This window comes from Paroedura picta, chromosome 15 (genome assembly GCF_049243985.1).
Source record: "Paroedura picta isolate Pp20150507F chromosome 15, Ppicta_v3.0, whole genome shotgun sequence".
NCBI lineage: Eukaryota > Metazoa > Chordata > Lepidosauria > Squamata > Gekkonidae > Paroedura > Paroedura picta.
In genome coordinates, this window is record NC_135383.1 from 25,577,177 (window position 1) to 25,591,257 (window position 14,081).

At 52.0% G+C, this 14,081-nt stretch overlaps 2 protein-coding genes across 7 annotated transcripts in view; both read left to right on the forward strand.

The window, feature by feature from the left end:
* The window catches only part of GGNBP2 (gametogenetin binding protein 2), a 33,849-nt gene extending 30,283 nt beyond the window's left edge, over positions 1-3,566 (forward strand). For all 6 annotated transcript variants that reach the window (XM_077311087.1, XM_077311088.1, XM_077311086.1 and 3 more), the window contains 3 exons: positions 472-614; positions 1,792-2,028; positions 2,795-3,566. In XM_077311087.1, the coding sequence (XP_077167202.1) occupies positions 472-614; positions 1,792-2,028; positions 2,795-2,998 (584 nt within the window). In that variant the 3' untranslated portion in view covers positions 2,999-3,566. The remainder of the gene's footprint in view (positions 1-471; positions 615-1,791; positions 2,029-2,794) is intronic.
* Positions 3,567-6,573: 3,007 nt separating this feature from the next.
* DHRS11 (dehydrogenase/reductase 11) overlaps positions 6,574-14,081 on the forward strand; it is a 35,316-nt gene continuing 27,808 nt past the window's right edge. Inside the window, exon 1 of the mRNA XM_077311910.1 lies at positions 6,574-7,144. Within this exon, the coding sequence (XP_077168025.1) occupies positions 7,013-7,144 (132 nt within the window). The 5' untranslated portion in view covers positions 6,574-7,012. The remainder of the gene's footprint in view (positions 7,145-14,081) is intronic.

Here is a 14,081-nt window from a genome sequence, read left to right on the forward strand (position 1 = left end):
GTGGCCATCTTTAGGAAGCTCTTCTGGCCTTCCTGCTTCTCAGGCCTCTCCCTTGTGTGCATCCCGTAGCTCAGCATCACAACCCCGGGAGGTGCTGCTTCGCCCTTTCTTTTCTCCACCTGCCTTCTGGAACCCTTCCTTCGCCCTGCCCCTCTTCTCTGTGTTGGGCTGCGTGAGGCACATGTGCCCTCTGACCCTGCCCATTCTGTTTCTTGGAGCCTGAGCTGTGCCCCCCGATATCTGCCGCTTCCCTTTGTTCTCATTCCTCTCTTCTCAGGAATCTTCCTTTCCCCCTTCTTCCCCTGATAAAACCTCTTGATCCTTTTCCTCTTGGAGTGTGCTCAGCCACTTTCTCACGACCGTTGGGTGCTCCAAAACGGTTTGCGTGTCCCGGGGGGAGGGGGTCTGTGCTCTTCTGTCCATCTTCTCTCCCTTCCCCTTTCTCTGGGGATGACCCTGTCGATCCTGTAGGTGAGGACCCGTGTGTCCATCACTGCGACCTCAAGGAGGAGGACGGGGACAGTTGCGTGGAGTGCTGGGCCAATTCCGAAGATCACCTGAAAGGGAAAAGCAGGAAGAAGAAGAGGAAAAGCAAGAAGTGTGAGGCTGAGCATGTGAGTTGAAGGCCCAGGGATCCCCTGTGGGGTGAGGAGGCTCTCGGTAGCTTCTTGTTTTGCGTGTGGGACCCCTGGAGGAGGCTGCATCTCCACTTTCCTACGTCAGAAACTAAGCAGGGTTGATCCTGGCCAGTATAGAGAAGGGAGACCTCTGAGGATTTCCAGGGTCATGGCATGGAGGGAGGCGATGATTGCAGCTCCCCTGCGAACACCTCTTGCCTGAAAACCCTGTGGGGTCGCGCCGAATGAGCCAGCAGAAACAGCAACAAGCCATGGCCTCCGGTTGGCCCCTTATGCAACTCTTCCCGACAGGTCGGACTGAAGGCTGTGCACCGTTGATAGGCTTGCCTTGTTGTCAGTCACAGCACCCTCCCACCTCCTGGGACAGTGTGTTAAGCTTTAAAAAAAAACTGTGTTGCATGCTTGGTGCTTTGAAAGTGCTTCTATCCTGCTTTCCCGTGTTGTTCAAAGCAGCAGATAGGAGGAAAAATGGTTTTTGAACAAAGCCAGTAGAAAGGCAGATGAAATTAGGCGGCCAGACAAGCTAGTGGCCCAGATGGGTTGTAGCCTCAGCCAGAAGCTCGGGCCAAGGCCAAATGAAGAAGGAAGCCAATTTTATTTTTTTTAATCTTTCCTGGTGCAAAAGTTCAGGCTTGAAGGTTTGGGGGGCAGAGGCTGGGTGTGGGATCGTTGCCTTTTGGCCATTCTGTGTTGGAGGCCCTCCGGTGGAAGCCCCATGCGTGCATTCATGCATGCTGGGGGGGGGGGGAGTCATGCAGCCCTCCATGATAGGTATGGCCTTGGGAGGTGAGGAGGAGGCGGCAGAGCAGCAGAGAACCTCATCCCTTGGTGCAAGCACTTCTTTGTGCCCCATCCTGTTGGGGAAGGGACATGCTATCAAGCAGTTGCCGGGGAGACTCAGCTGTGCTTTGTGTAGCAGCCCCGGACTTCCTTGGTGGTCTCCCATCCAAGTAATAACCGGGGCTGCTGCTGCTTAGCCACCCGGATCAGGCTAGTCTGGATCATTCAGGTCAAGGTTTGCACCCTCCTTCTGAGTATTAATTTTTTTTTATAAAGAACCCTTTTGTCTGAAGCAATTAACTGGAGTCGTGAAATGAATTGCCGTGAACTTCTGCTGAGCAGGAGAGAAACATGCCTTGCTTCCTCATTCCAGATCCACAAACTGGGTAGCTGCCTTGTAGACTTGAGCAACCGAGAGAACTCAGGGAATCTGGTGGCCACAGAATTTCACCGAGACAAGACCAAAGGCTTGCATTCTGAGCCTTGCTGTCGGGCGGAAAAGGTCGGGCAGCCGGTGCCTTGGCTGGAGCACAGGAAGGCGGCAGATCCTCCCGAAGCGGCCCCCGTTCCCGATTCTGGCAAGGGTGCCAAGAGCTTGGTGGAGCTGCTTGTAAGTAACAGAGAGGACTCTTCCTTCTCCCCAGCCCGCAGGCTCTGTTTGGTCCTGGGAAACTTTGCAGGGAGCCATTTGAACACTCCTTTGGGCTTCCTTCATAGGGAGGAGGTACATCAGTTCTTTGCCATAACAGCTGAAGCACAGACATGAACCAAGTCAGACCCTTGGTCTCTCAAGGCCAGCATTGCCTACTCTGACAGGCAGCAGCTCTCCAGGGTCTCATAGGAAGGTTTTCCCATCACCTGCCACCCGATCCCATTAACTGCAGATGCCGGGGATTGAACCTGGAACGTTGTGGATCACTAAGCCTTAGAAATGCTGCATACAGAGGCGGGCTACTCCGATCTCTAGTTTGGGGACAAATGAGAGGCAATCCTGCTCAACTTGAGTGCCATCGGAACTAGGGATGTGAGTCTCGGCTCAGGCGCCTCGGGGATCACCGAAGCCCGAGGCGGCACAGAGGAGGCCAAAACCTCAGCCCCTGCACCCCCCCTCGGGCTTCGGCGATCATCGAGGCGGCAGAGCTGAGGCACACACCCCTAACTGGGACTGCTGCTGGACTCCCTCCCTGGGTGAGGGATGGGACTAAAGCACAGTAAGTTGGATTTGGACACCAGGAATCGGGAGAGCCTGAGCCGAAAGGGAGGGTGGGATGGATGGATGGATGACCCTGTGATGGCGGACGCGCTGAAGGCTTTCGTCTCTCCCTCTGCTCCCCCACCCCGCGCCCCCTTTTCCTTCCCCTTTGCTGTATTTGCAGGATGAGTCCGAATGCACTTCAGACGAGGAAAGCTTCATCTCTCAAGACGAGATCCAGTCCTTCATGGCAAACAATAAGTCCTTCTACAGCAACAGAGAACAATACCGGCAGCGCCTGAAGGAGAAATTCAACAAATACTGCCGCCTGAACGATCACAAGAGGCCAGCGTGCAGCAGCTGGCTGACGACAGCCGGAGCGAACTAAACCCAATAAAATTAGTCCTGTCTTTCAGCGAGTCTCTCCAGACAACTACTGCGCCTTTCCTCCTTCCCCCCCCCCCCCAACGCATTTTCTTTTAGTGACCTCTTAACAATCTTACCCTTTAAAATCAATGTGGCTTTTCTTTCCTCTTTTTGTTTCTGCCCTCCTCCCACCCACCCACCCCTTTATTTTCTGCACAGGAGGCTGGTGGAGGTGAAATCTTTAGTTTCTGATCGTCTTTTTTTTCCTTTCAAGATTGGATTTTTTTTTTAGTTTTGATTAGATTGGGGGAAATGCCTAGAATCTTTATAATTTAAAGCCATCTCTCCTTCACTCTTCATTCAGTGTTTCTCTTAACTGTGACACTTAACAACAACAGAAAATAAGAAACTTATAGTGGCAAAAGTAATGTACTTATAATTCTGTACAGAAATGACAATGAGCTCAATATAAAGATTTTTCAGAGTTAGACATCCATTTGCAAAAATGTTCAGGATGTAATATGTTGGAGCGCAATGTGCAAAAATTTAAAAATAAAGAATATTTATTAATATGCATAGTAAAGAAACAAGCATAGACTTGCATCTTTCTAAGTCTGGCGTGGCGATCCGTTTTTGCACAGCCCTGAAGCACCGGCAAAGCCAGGTGTGGCTCCCAGCAATTGAAATACAATATCATGACTTGTCCCCAGCACAGGTAGTTGGTGGTGAGAAATCTGACTTGGGCAACCCCTCCTCGTGCTTCCAAGGCAAGCGACATCCAGAGGGGGTTGGCTGTGGCCTGCCTGTGTGCAGCAGCTTTGTGGCCATCTTTGGCAGTCCCCCATCTGAGTATTAACCGGCTTCTCTCATTGGGTGCGGCCAGGCTAGCCTGAGCAATGCAGTTGAGGGCAAGCATCCCATCAGGCACCTTGAATTACCCTTGCTTCCTCTTAAGCAGGGGTAGTCAAACTGCGGCCCTCCAGATGTCCATGGACTACAATTCCCAGGAGCCCCTGCCAACGAATGCTGGCAGGGGCTCCTGGGAATTGTAGTCCATAGACATCTGGAGGGCCGCAGTTTGACTACCCCTGCTCTTAAGGGTACAGCACAGGACTGCCTCCTCACACTGCAGGACTGCCTCCCCCCTGCTGTTCCTCAGTGACCACTCCCCTCCCCCCCCCTCCAGGAACACCATTTCAGGGGTATAAGAAAAAAATAAATAGCATGAGCCATTGTCCTGTGTAAGTGCATGGGGTGGGAGACTGAACTGCAGCCCAACCTTCTCCCCAATTCCTGGACTGTTGCTTGCTAGAACAGGTGCAGCATTGCCTGAAGGTCTACCTACCTACTTCCCTGACCATGGCCTGCTGCCCTGGTTTGGTGTCCACAGATGCCCTGAGGTCCATCCCTCTACCCTCCTGACACCACATCAAAGCTGTGAGCCTGCTTTTCCCAAAGCCCTCTGGACAAGGAAGGGAATAGCCTCCTCTCTGGGGTCACGGAAGCATTTGCAGTGCATTAAGGTTATTAGATGGGGAAGCAATGGAGAAAGTGACAGATTTTATTTTCCTGGGCTCCGAGATCACTGCAGATGGGGACTGCAGCAAAGAAATTAAAAGACGCTTGCTCCTGAGGAGGAAAGCTATGGCAAATCTAGACAGCATCCTAAAAAGCAGAGACATCACCTTGCCAACAAAAGTGCGTTTAGTCAAGGCTATGGTCTTCCCAGTTGCAATGTATGGCTGTGAAAGTTGGACCATAAGGAAGGCCGAGCGTCAAAGAATTGAGGCTTTTGAACTCTGGTGCTGGAGAAGACTCTTGCGAGTCCCTTGGACTGCAAGGCGAACAAACCGGTCAGTCCTAGAGGAGATCAGCCCTGACTGCTCCTTAGAAGGCCAGATCCTGAAGATGAAACTCAAATACTTTGGCCACCTCATGAGAAGGATGGACTCCCTGGAGAAGAGCCTAATGCTGGGAGCGATCGAGGGCAAAAGAAGAAGGGGGCGACAGAGAATGAGGTGGCTGGATGGAGTCACTGAAGCAGTAGGTGCAAACTTAAATGGACTCCGGGGAATAGTAGAGGATAAGAAGGCCTGGAGGATCATTGTCCAAGGGGTCGCGATGGATCGAACACGACTTCGCACCTAACAACAAGGTTTTACAAGAAAGTTATTCATCAGTTTTCACAAATTCATGTTTTAAGAGAGGGATTCTCCCTGAGAAGAGAGATGGGGACAGCTAGGATGGGGCTGAAAAGATTAACTGTTTTTAGAATGAACTGGGTTTGATACATCAGCACAGTGCAGATCAATACAGTTAACTGATGGCCCAAGAGACTGGCTGGTTGACATGGTTCCAATAAGTGCTTCCATCCAGTCCTGCGCAGAGCAAAAGCCCCTTTCTCAAGCAGGGCTAGTAACTCTGCTTGGTTTGACTCCTGAGCCATGGGGCTGAGCAGGCTAGATGCACCTTAGAGTGCTTGAGGAATGCTAGGGGAGGATAGGATGGGGGTTAGAGTCCAAACTGGGATCTGAGTTTTGGGCAGACATGGGTTCCCAAGGTAGGGAGATGTTTTATAAGAGCTGCCTCTCAGGGGTAGTCAAACTGCGGCCCTCCAGATGTCCATGGACAACAATTCCCAGGAGCCCCTGCCAGCGAATGCTGGCAGGGGCTCCTGGGAATTGTAGTCCACGGACATCTGGAGGGCCGCAGTTTGACTACCCCTGCATAATGTGCACAGGGGGTTGCCCTGGCCAGGGGGTGGGGGATGGAGACTGGGAGACCCCTGGAGCTTTGGGGCATGGAGTCCAAGGATAGCAGGGCCTAGGATGGCCAGCACAGAGTGGGGCAATAACTGGAAAGTTTGGGGTGGAGCTTGGGGAGGGAAGGCGCTTCAGTGGGGTCTGGCGCACCTTCCAAAGCACCTGTTTTCCGGAGGGGAACTGATCTCTCACAGCTGTACTAGCATGGCTCCAGCCACTACCTGGAGGTGGCCAATCCTACCAGGGCCTCCGTGGGGTATAATGCCACAGGGTCCCCCCTCCAAAGCAGACGTTTTCTCTAGTCTGGAGAGGAGCTGTAATTCTGGGACCGGCATCCCTGAAATCCCACCTCCCTCAGACGGGAAGATAAAGCTACCCCGACAAGCAGACACAAGGCAGCAAAACAGGTTTGCCCCTAGCTTAAGCGAGCGAGAGGGGAGGGGGAGAGCACCATCCTTAGGGTTTTATTGGCATCTCCCTGGGGGCGGCCAGCCTTTCTCCCCCATTGCAGAAAATATTTTAAAAGCAAGAGCTGGAGAGGGTCATTCTGGAATTTGGGGAGGAAGGAGGTGGGGAAAGAGTAACAAATCTGGAAACTATTTTGGGGGGGATGTAATTTCGGCTGGGGGCAGAAGTCGCTGATGGTTGATGCTGAGCGCCCTCTAGGGGGCAGAGGTGAAACGGCATCTTTCAGAATTGCCCCAAAGACCATTCAGACGGCCAATAAAAATGGATTTAAAGTAATATTTCTGAGGAGCTGGTCTGTTGTGCCCTGCTTTTTAGTCAAAGCGGCTTGCAGTTGCAGCTGCCTTCCCTCCCTCTCCCCACCAGACACCCTGGGAAGCGAGGCTCAGAGAGCTCAGACAGGACTGCTCTGGGCACAACTCTCGGAGAACTGGAACGGAGGGCGGGGAATCCCGTCTGGGGAAGGCGTCTGCCGCCCCTCGGCTCCTGCCTCCTGCCTTCTCGGCTGACGGCTCGGATGGGCGCGCCCCGGAGGCAGGCGTGGCGGCGGCGCCGGGCCAGGCGAGCGAGCTCTGTGCCTTAAGGCTCGGGCGAGCCCACCCCGCAGGGTCGTTGTGCAGAGAGGCCGCGGCGGGTCTCCTCGGCGGAGCCTTCCCTTCCCTGCCTTGCCTCTCCGGCGAGTTCCCTGCTCGCCCTCCTCGTCGCGCCAGGAGGGTCGCCCGGGCGGCCCCTGGGAGGAAGAGGCGGTGCCCGCGGGCGCTCCCCGCTTGCCTGCCCGCCTGCCCGGCTGGGTGTCTCCGTGGCCGGGCATGGAGCGGTGGGCGGCGCGGGTGGCGCTGGTGACGGGCGCGTCGGGGGGCATCGGCGCGGCCGTGGCGAAGGCGCTGGTGCAGCAGGGCATGAAGGTGGTGGGCTGCGCGCGCAGCGTCGACAAGATCGAGGTGAGCCCCGGGCGGGGAGGGAGGGAGGGAGGGGGAGACAGCGCCCCCCGCCCCCAGCGCCCCTGCTCGCCCACCCCCGCCCCCCTGGCCTCGTGGCGCGCGCATCCCCTGGGCGGGGGGGGGGGCGGATGGATGGATGGATGGAAGGCTTGATCGGCGCCTTCCTGATTGCCCGGCACCCCGCCCTCCCCGACGGCTCAGGGCGCTTCAGGAGCGACCCTGCTGGCCCTCTTTGTCTGGGGCAGGGAGGCGGTAGAAGCCCCCCCCCCCGCAGCCTCCTGGAAGCCCCCCCCCGCACCCCCATCCCGGGCTCCTGACTGCGGTGCCCCCCCCCCCGGGCGCCTTCGGGCTCTCCCTCCCTCCCTGCCGCAGCCCCCCGGGCATTCCCCGGCCGCCTCTGCCTCTTCTGTGGCTTCTGAAGCGCTCAAGGGGCTCGGATTTGCTTTCCCCCCTCTTAGAAACGGGGCTGGGGGTCTTGGAAGCCTTTTCCTTTGAGCGGGGAGAACTTTGCTAGTGCACAGGGGTGCTGTTGGGGGTGGGGCAGGGGCCCCTGAAAGCCGGGCAGAATGCCAGAGCCTGTGCCGCCCCCCCCCCCCAGCCCAGCGGCCGCATCCTGAGCAGAGAGCAAGTGGTGTGGTCTCAGAACGGGCAGGCTGCTGAGCGGGGCTCCCAGGGCTCAGTGCGCGCCTTGGAGGAAACGCGATACCCACAAGCTGATGTGGAAATGAAATGCTGAAAGTTTGTAAGTTGCTCAAGAGTCCCTCCCGGCTTTCTGGCTGGAGAGGAACAGAAGTGGCCTGCCAGGGCCTCCCAGCGGAGCCCTCACGCCGGGCCCGGCCCTGCCTCTCCTCCAGGATCTGCTGAGATCGGGCCAGCTGGCCCACGAAGGGAAGGGCCTCCCAAAGTCACCCCTCAGGCTTCACACCGGTGTGTGTGTGGTGCTGTCACGGTGCGGCCACCAGCAAGGGGCGTTCGAGGCGAAGGAGAAGCAGAGGTGCTTGGCTGTCCCCTTCCCCTGCAGATCTCCCTCCAATTCCCTCCCTGCTTAGCTTCCACCTTCCAGTGGCCCCAGCAAGGGCAAGTGAGGAGCAGAGGTGGTTGGTCCTCACACAGTTACCCTGCTCAGGACAGGGCAGATCAAAGAGGAACAATCCTGGAAGAGCCTCAGGCCTCTCTCCCCTTCTCCCTTCCCTCCCTCCCTCCCCTCTCTCTGGCCGCTTCATCTATCCATCATCTATATATCACCCCTCTATCCATCCATCCATCCATCCATCCATCCCACCCACCCATTCTCCTCAACTCGGGAGGTTCAACAATCCAGTGCAGGGAACTATTAACTGATAGGAAAAGTTCAAAAACTACAACCTCGGGATACTCATATGGAGGATTACGATGTCTCTACACTAATGCTCAGAGTAGGGGAAACAAGCAGGAAGAACTAGAAGCCCTAATAAAGGAAGGGGACTGAGATCTAATAGGCATTACAGAAACCTGGTGGGATAACACAACTGGAATAATGGGATTGAGGGCTACAATTTACGTAAAAGGGACAGACAAAGAAGGGTGGAGGAGTAGCCCTATATGCTAAGAATATATATAGTGAGGAAATACATATGTATGAGCATGAGAGTTAAGCGGAGAGTCTTTGGGTAAAAATAAAAGGAGTAGGAAATAATAGTCATATTACGGTGGGGGTCTGCTATAGACCACCTGGCCTAGACCAGATTACAAAGTTCTCACAGAGACAGGACCTAGTGGTCATGGGAAATTTTAACTGCCCAGATATCTGTTGGAAGGCCAGCTTTGCTAAAAATGAAAAGTTCAATAAATTTTTGACCTGTCTTGCTGACAACATCATTTCCCAGAAAGTGGAAGGGGCAACCAGGGGGTCTGCTGTTTCAGACTTGATTCTTACCAATAGGGAAGAACTGGTTGACGAGGTTAAAGTTGTGGGCACGCTTTGGACTATGATCTTGGGGAAGAGACAAGGTGTACGTAGTCACACATACAGGCTGAACTTCAGGAGAGCAAATTTTAACAAACTTATGTTGGGTAGAATCTGGTGTCCAAAAAACTACAGGAGAAGGAAGTCCAAGAAGGTTGGGAGGTTCTCAAAAGTGAAATCCTGAAGGCACCATCACAGACCATTCCCTTGAGAAGGAAAACTGGGAGGAACCTAAAGAAACCTGGATGGCTCCATAAACAGCTTTCTAAAGAATTGAATAATAAGAAAGACTCATTTAGGAAATGGAAGGAAGACTTTATAACCAAGGAAGATTATAAACAAATAACCAAGGCTTGTCGGGAGAGTGTTAGAAAAGCTAAAGTTCAGTATGAGCTTCGGCTAGCAAGAAATGCTGAACACAACAAGAAAGGGTTCTTTAGTTATTTTCAAAGTAAGGAAAAGAATAGGGACATGGTAGGACCCTTGCGGGGATCAGAAAGTGACAGATGATAAAGAGAGGGATGAATTGCTCAATTCCTACTCCTCCTCGGTCTTCTCTTGCGATGGGAATTGTGCTCAACATGGTAACATTATTTCATGTGATGAGGGATGGGAATTGTGGCCTGGAAATCACTGTAGGGTTAGTCCATAAACACCTGGTTCCTTAACATGAAATCAAATCTTCTGGGCCAGATGAATTGCATACAAGGGTACTAAAAGAACTTGCAGATGTAATTTCTCTATCCATTATTTTTGACAATTCTTGGAGAAGAGGTGAAGTGCCAGAAGACTGGAGGCGGCTAGATGTTGTCCCCATCTTCAAGGAGAAAAAGGAGGATCCGGGTAACTACTACCCCGTCAGCTTGAGTCTATAGCTGGCAGAATTTTAGAACAAATCATCAAACAGTTGGTCCTTGAGCAGCTATAGCAGATGGCTGTACTTAGTAAGAGTCAGCATGGCTTTCTCAAGGACAAGTCATGTCAGACTAACCTGTTCTCTCTTTTTTTAGAAAGTTACTACCTTGCTAGATCAGGGGAATGCTGTGGACATAGTTTACCTTGATTTCAGTAAAGCTTTTGATAAGTTTCTGCATGATATTCTTATTGACAAGTTGGTAAAATGTGGTATGCATTAGGTGGATTGAGAACTGGTTGACAAATTGCACCCAATGGGTGCTTGTAAATAGTTCGTCACCTTCTTGGAGAGGAGTGACAGTGGAGTGCCTCAGGGATCTGTCCTGGGCCCTGGGTTGTTCAACGTATTTATAAATGATTTGGATGAGGGATTAAAGGGGGTCCTTATTAAATCTGCAGATGACACTAAACTGCGAGGGGTTGCAAACACACCAGAAGACAGAATCAGGATATAGGATGATCTTGACAGGCTGGAAAACTGGGCTAAAATGAATAAAATGGATTTTAATATTTATATATTTATAAGGAGGAGGGCAACAAGGATGGTGGAAAGGTCAAGGGAGCTTGGTCTGTTTAGCCTGGAGAGGAGACGGCTGAGAGGGGATCTGATAACCATCTTCCAATACTTGAAGGACTATCATATAGAATATGGAACCCCAAAGGGTTGGACTAGAACCAGTGGGTTAAAACTAATCCAAAAGAATTTCCAGCTAAGCATCCGGAAGAAGTTTCTAACAGTTAGAGCAGTTCCTCAGTGGAACAGGTTCCTTGGGAGATGGTGGGTTCTCCTTCCTTGGAAAGTTTTAAGCAGAGGCTAGAGAGTCATCTGACAGAAATGCTGATTTTATTAACTTAGGCAGATAGTGAGTGTTGGGCAGGAAGGGCTGTGCCAGTGTTTGTCTCTTGTGGCCCTTCCTTGCATGCCCAGGGAATTGCTGATCGCCACTGTGGGATGGTAGCTGAATGTCCTCCAGGACATGCTGGATTCTGGAGATTTCTTTTGGGGGGGGGGATCACTTGAGCATGGGATTGGGGTCACTTTGGGTAGGCAGGTAGCTGTGAGTTCCTGCATTGCTCAGAGGGTTGGACTAGATGACCCTTCCAACACTACAGTTCTATGATTCTATGAATCTGTGATTCTGACTGGCTCTTAGCTAGAGAACTACCTTTCCCTGATACGAGGTACCTGACAGAATGAGCACATGACCTGGAAAACTGTGTGGGTTTTGAAAGTCCCCCCAGACAGTGTCTTTGTCCTACTGCTACCGACTAGCATGGGTGCCCGGCAGAAACCATTCCGGTCAGCTGAGAGACCTGAGGCTGAACCCAAGATGACCTTCTGCTCCACCTCTGAGCCATGGACCTAAGGGAAGCTATCAAGAGGGGGAAAGGATCACTCTCTAAAGCTGCTTTTAAAAGCACGGCCCAGGTAAAGCCCAGCAAGGGTCATTTCACCTCTGCCTGCTCCCTGCAGTTCTTTCTGCTCTCCGATGGCAGGAGTTTTCCTGCCTGCATCTGGTCCAGCATCCTGTTTTCCATTGGGAATGTCCTTTTTGGGGAGGCATGCAAATGTCTGTGGGCAACTCACAAAGCAGTATATCCATGCAGCAGCCCTACCCTGTACTTGGCACTCAGTGGTGTAATCATGCCTCTGTACATGGAGGTTCCATCTAGCAAATGTAGCTTTCCAGCGACCCATCCTGCAAGAATCTTGCTTGCCCTTCTTTTAATGTGTTCTTTTTGCTGTGGACCGTAGTTTGTAAAGAGCTAGTTCTGTGAACTGGATTCTGAAAGCTCAAACTTGTTCCATTCCTGCCGGTGGGCAAGAACGAGACACCTCCTCTGGGTGGTCTGGCTCTTTCTGGCTCTCTTGCAAGGGAAAGCAAGCTAGCCCAAGAGGAGAGTGCCCAAGTGCTCCCTGTCCTCTGTTTTTCATTCTTCTCCAAGCCCCACTTACACGTGGGCAGCAAACGGTTGTCCTTGTCGAGGGGTTTCCGTGGTGGAATGCAATTTCAATGTTTACTTTCAGCCTTCGTACTACGTGTGCTCCCACAGTACTCAGGGTTGAAAACAGACAGGTATGTGTGTGAAAGGGCACAGGGAACGAGGCAAGGTGCTGGTGGCTGGCCCTTGATCAAAGGTGGCATTTATGATCCTGGAGGGCCTTGCATGTGAGAAGGGACAGTGATAATTAGGTAGGGCATGGGGGTGATCTGACTGGAGAATGGACCCTGCCTACACTTGACTATTCTGTGAAGTTGTGTAAGTTGATTCATTTATTTATTTCTCATATTTCTATATTGGGTAAAAACAGAACAGGTTTCAATAACTTATAACAATTTCTATAACATTTCCTGTAACATTTCCATATAACAAATCTAATACAAATGTTGACAACATTAACTTGCTAACTTTAATTCCTTAGATAGATCGGTTTGGGATTCAGTACATGAGTAGGGGTTTGCAAAGGGCCCAGTTTGGTTGATGTCAGCCAAATGCCTGTTGGAAGAGCTCCCTTTTGCAGGCCTTGCAGAACTGTTTTAGCTCCATCAGGGTCCTGATCTCTTCTGCGAGCTCATTCCACCAGGTGGGGGCCAGGACAGAGAAAGCTCTGGCCCTTGTTGAGGGCCAGTGTGCTGTTTTGGGGCCAGGGATCGCCAGCCAGTTGGAGGGGGTGGGCGTGTAGGTAGTGAGGCAGTCCCTCATGTACACCCTGACTACGTATGGCCTTAAAGGTGATTACCAGAACTTTAAGTCTGATCCAGGATTTGACTGGTAGCCAGTGCAGTTGATGAAAAATGGGTTGGATGTGGGATCTCCATGGTGTTGCTGCCACATTCTGGACCAGCTGTAGTTTCTGGATCAAGGTAAAAGGCAGACCTGTGTAGAGCAAGTTGCAGAAGTCCAGTCTAGAGGTGACCGTCACATGGATCACTGTGGCTAGGTGTTCCTGGGCCAGGTAGGGCGCTAGTAGTTTGGCTTGGCGAAGGTGTAAGAGCACCAGTTGCACTAGTCTTGTGACCTGTGCCTCCATAGAGAGGGAGGCACTGAGGATCACACCCAGGTTCCTGGTGGAGTGAGCCACTGATAGCAGCACCCTGTTCAGGTAGAGCCAAAATACTTCCTCACTTGGACCCTTCCTGCCCAGCCACAGGATCTCCATCTAAGAAGGACTGAGCTTCAGACGACTCTACTTGAACCACCTTGTCACTTCTTCCAGACATCTGGCTAAGCCTTCAGGGGGAGAATCAGGGTGGCCGTCCATGAGGAGGAAAAGCTGGATGTCTTGGCTGATAGTGAGGGGCCGTCTGGCCTTAGGCAATGTGTCCAGAACCCGCTGCATTATGCCAGGTTCTGGAGCAGATGTGACCTTTTTCACCATGTGATCTTCGGTTTAAAAAAAAACGTTCTAAGTTGAGCGTTATAGCACTAAACCAATAGAGCACGTGAGTGCTATAGCAGCATCTTTGAGGTACCTTGACTCCAGTGACTGGATGGAGTCATTACAGTGCCGAAGTGCTACATTGGTTTAGCACCAAAGTGCTCAACTTAGAATGTTAAAAAGAAAGTCTGTGGAAAATTAGAAAGGGAAAAAGAGAGGCACTGTAGGAAACGCTCTGGGCATTTTAACCACAGTGATTCGGAAGTGCAACCGAGTGGTAGAAAATGGGAGAAAGCCGTTTCCCTCCAAAGCGGCTGAGTCGTGCTTTGTTAACCTGATGCAAGCGGGTTTGGATAAACCAGGGGTAGTCAAACTGCGGCCCTCCAGATGTCCATGGACTACAATTCCCAGGAGCCCCCTGCCAGCATTCGCTGGCAGGGGGCTCCTGGGAATTGTAGTCCATGGACATCTGGAGGGCCGCAGTTTGACTACCCCTGGTATAAACAGACAAATAAATCCCCCTAGCAGCCAGTTACTGAAATGGGTCTGACTGAAATGGCAGCAAAAAAAATCATTCGTAAACAGTTACTAATACGAAATACCAAGGCCTTTTGAAGATGTCCTTTTGTACTGCCCTGCCCCTCCTCCTGGGAATGACCTGGCTGTGTTGGGACATGCTTATATACCACCCCAAA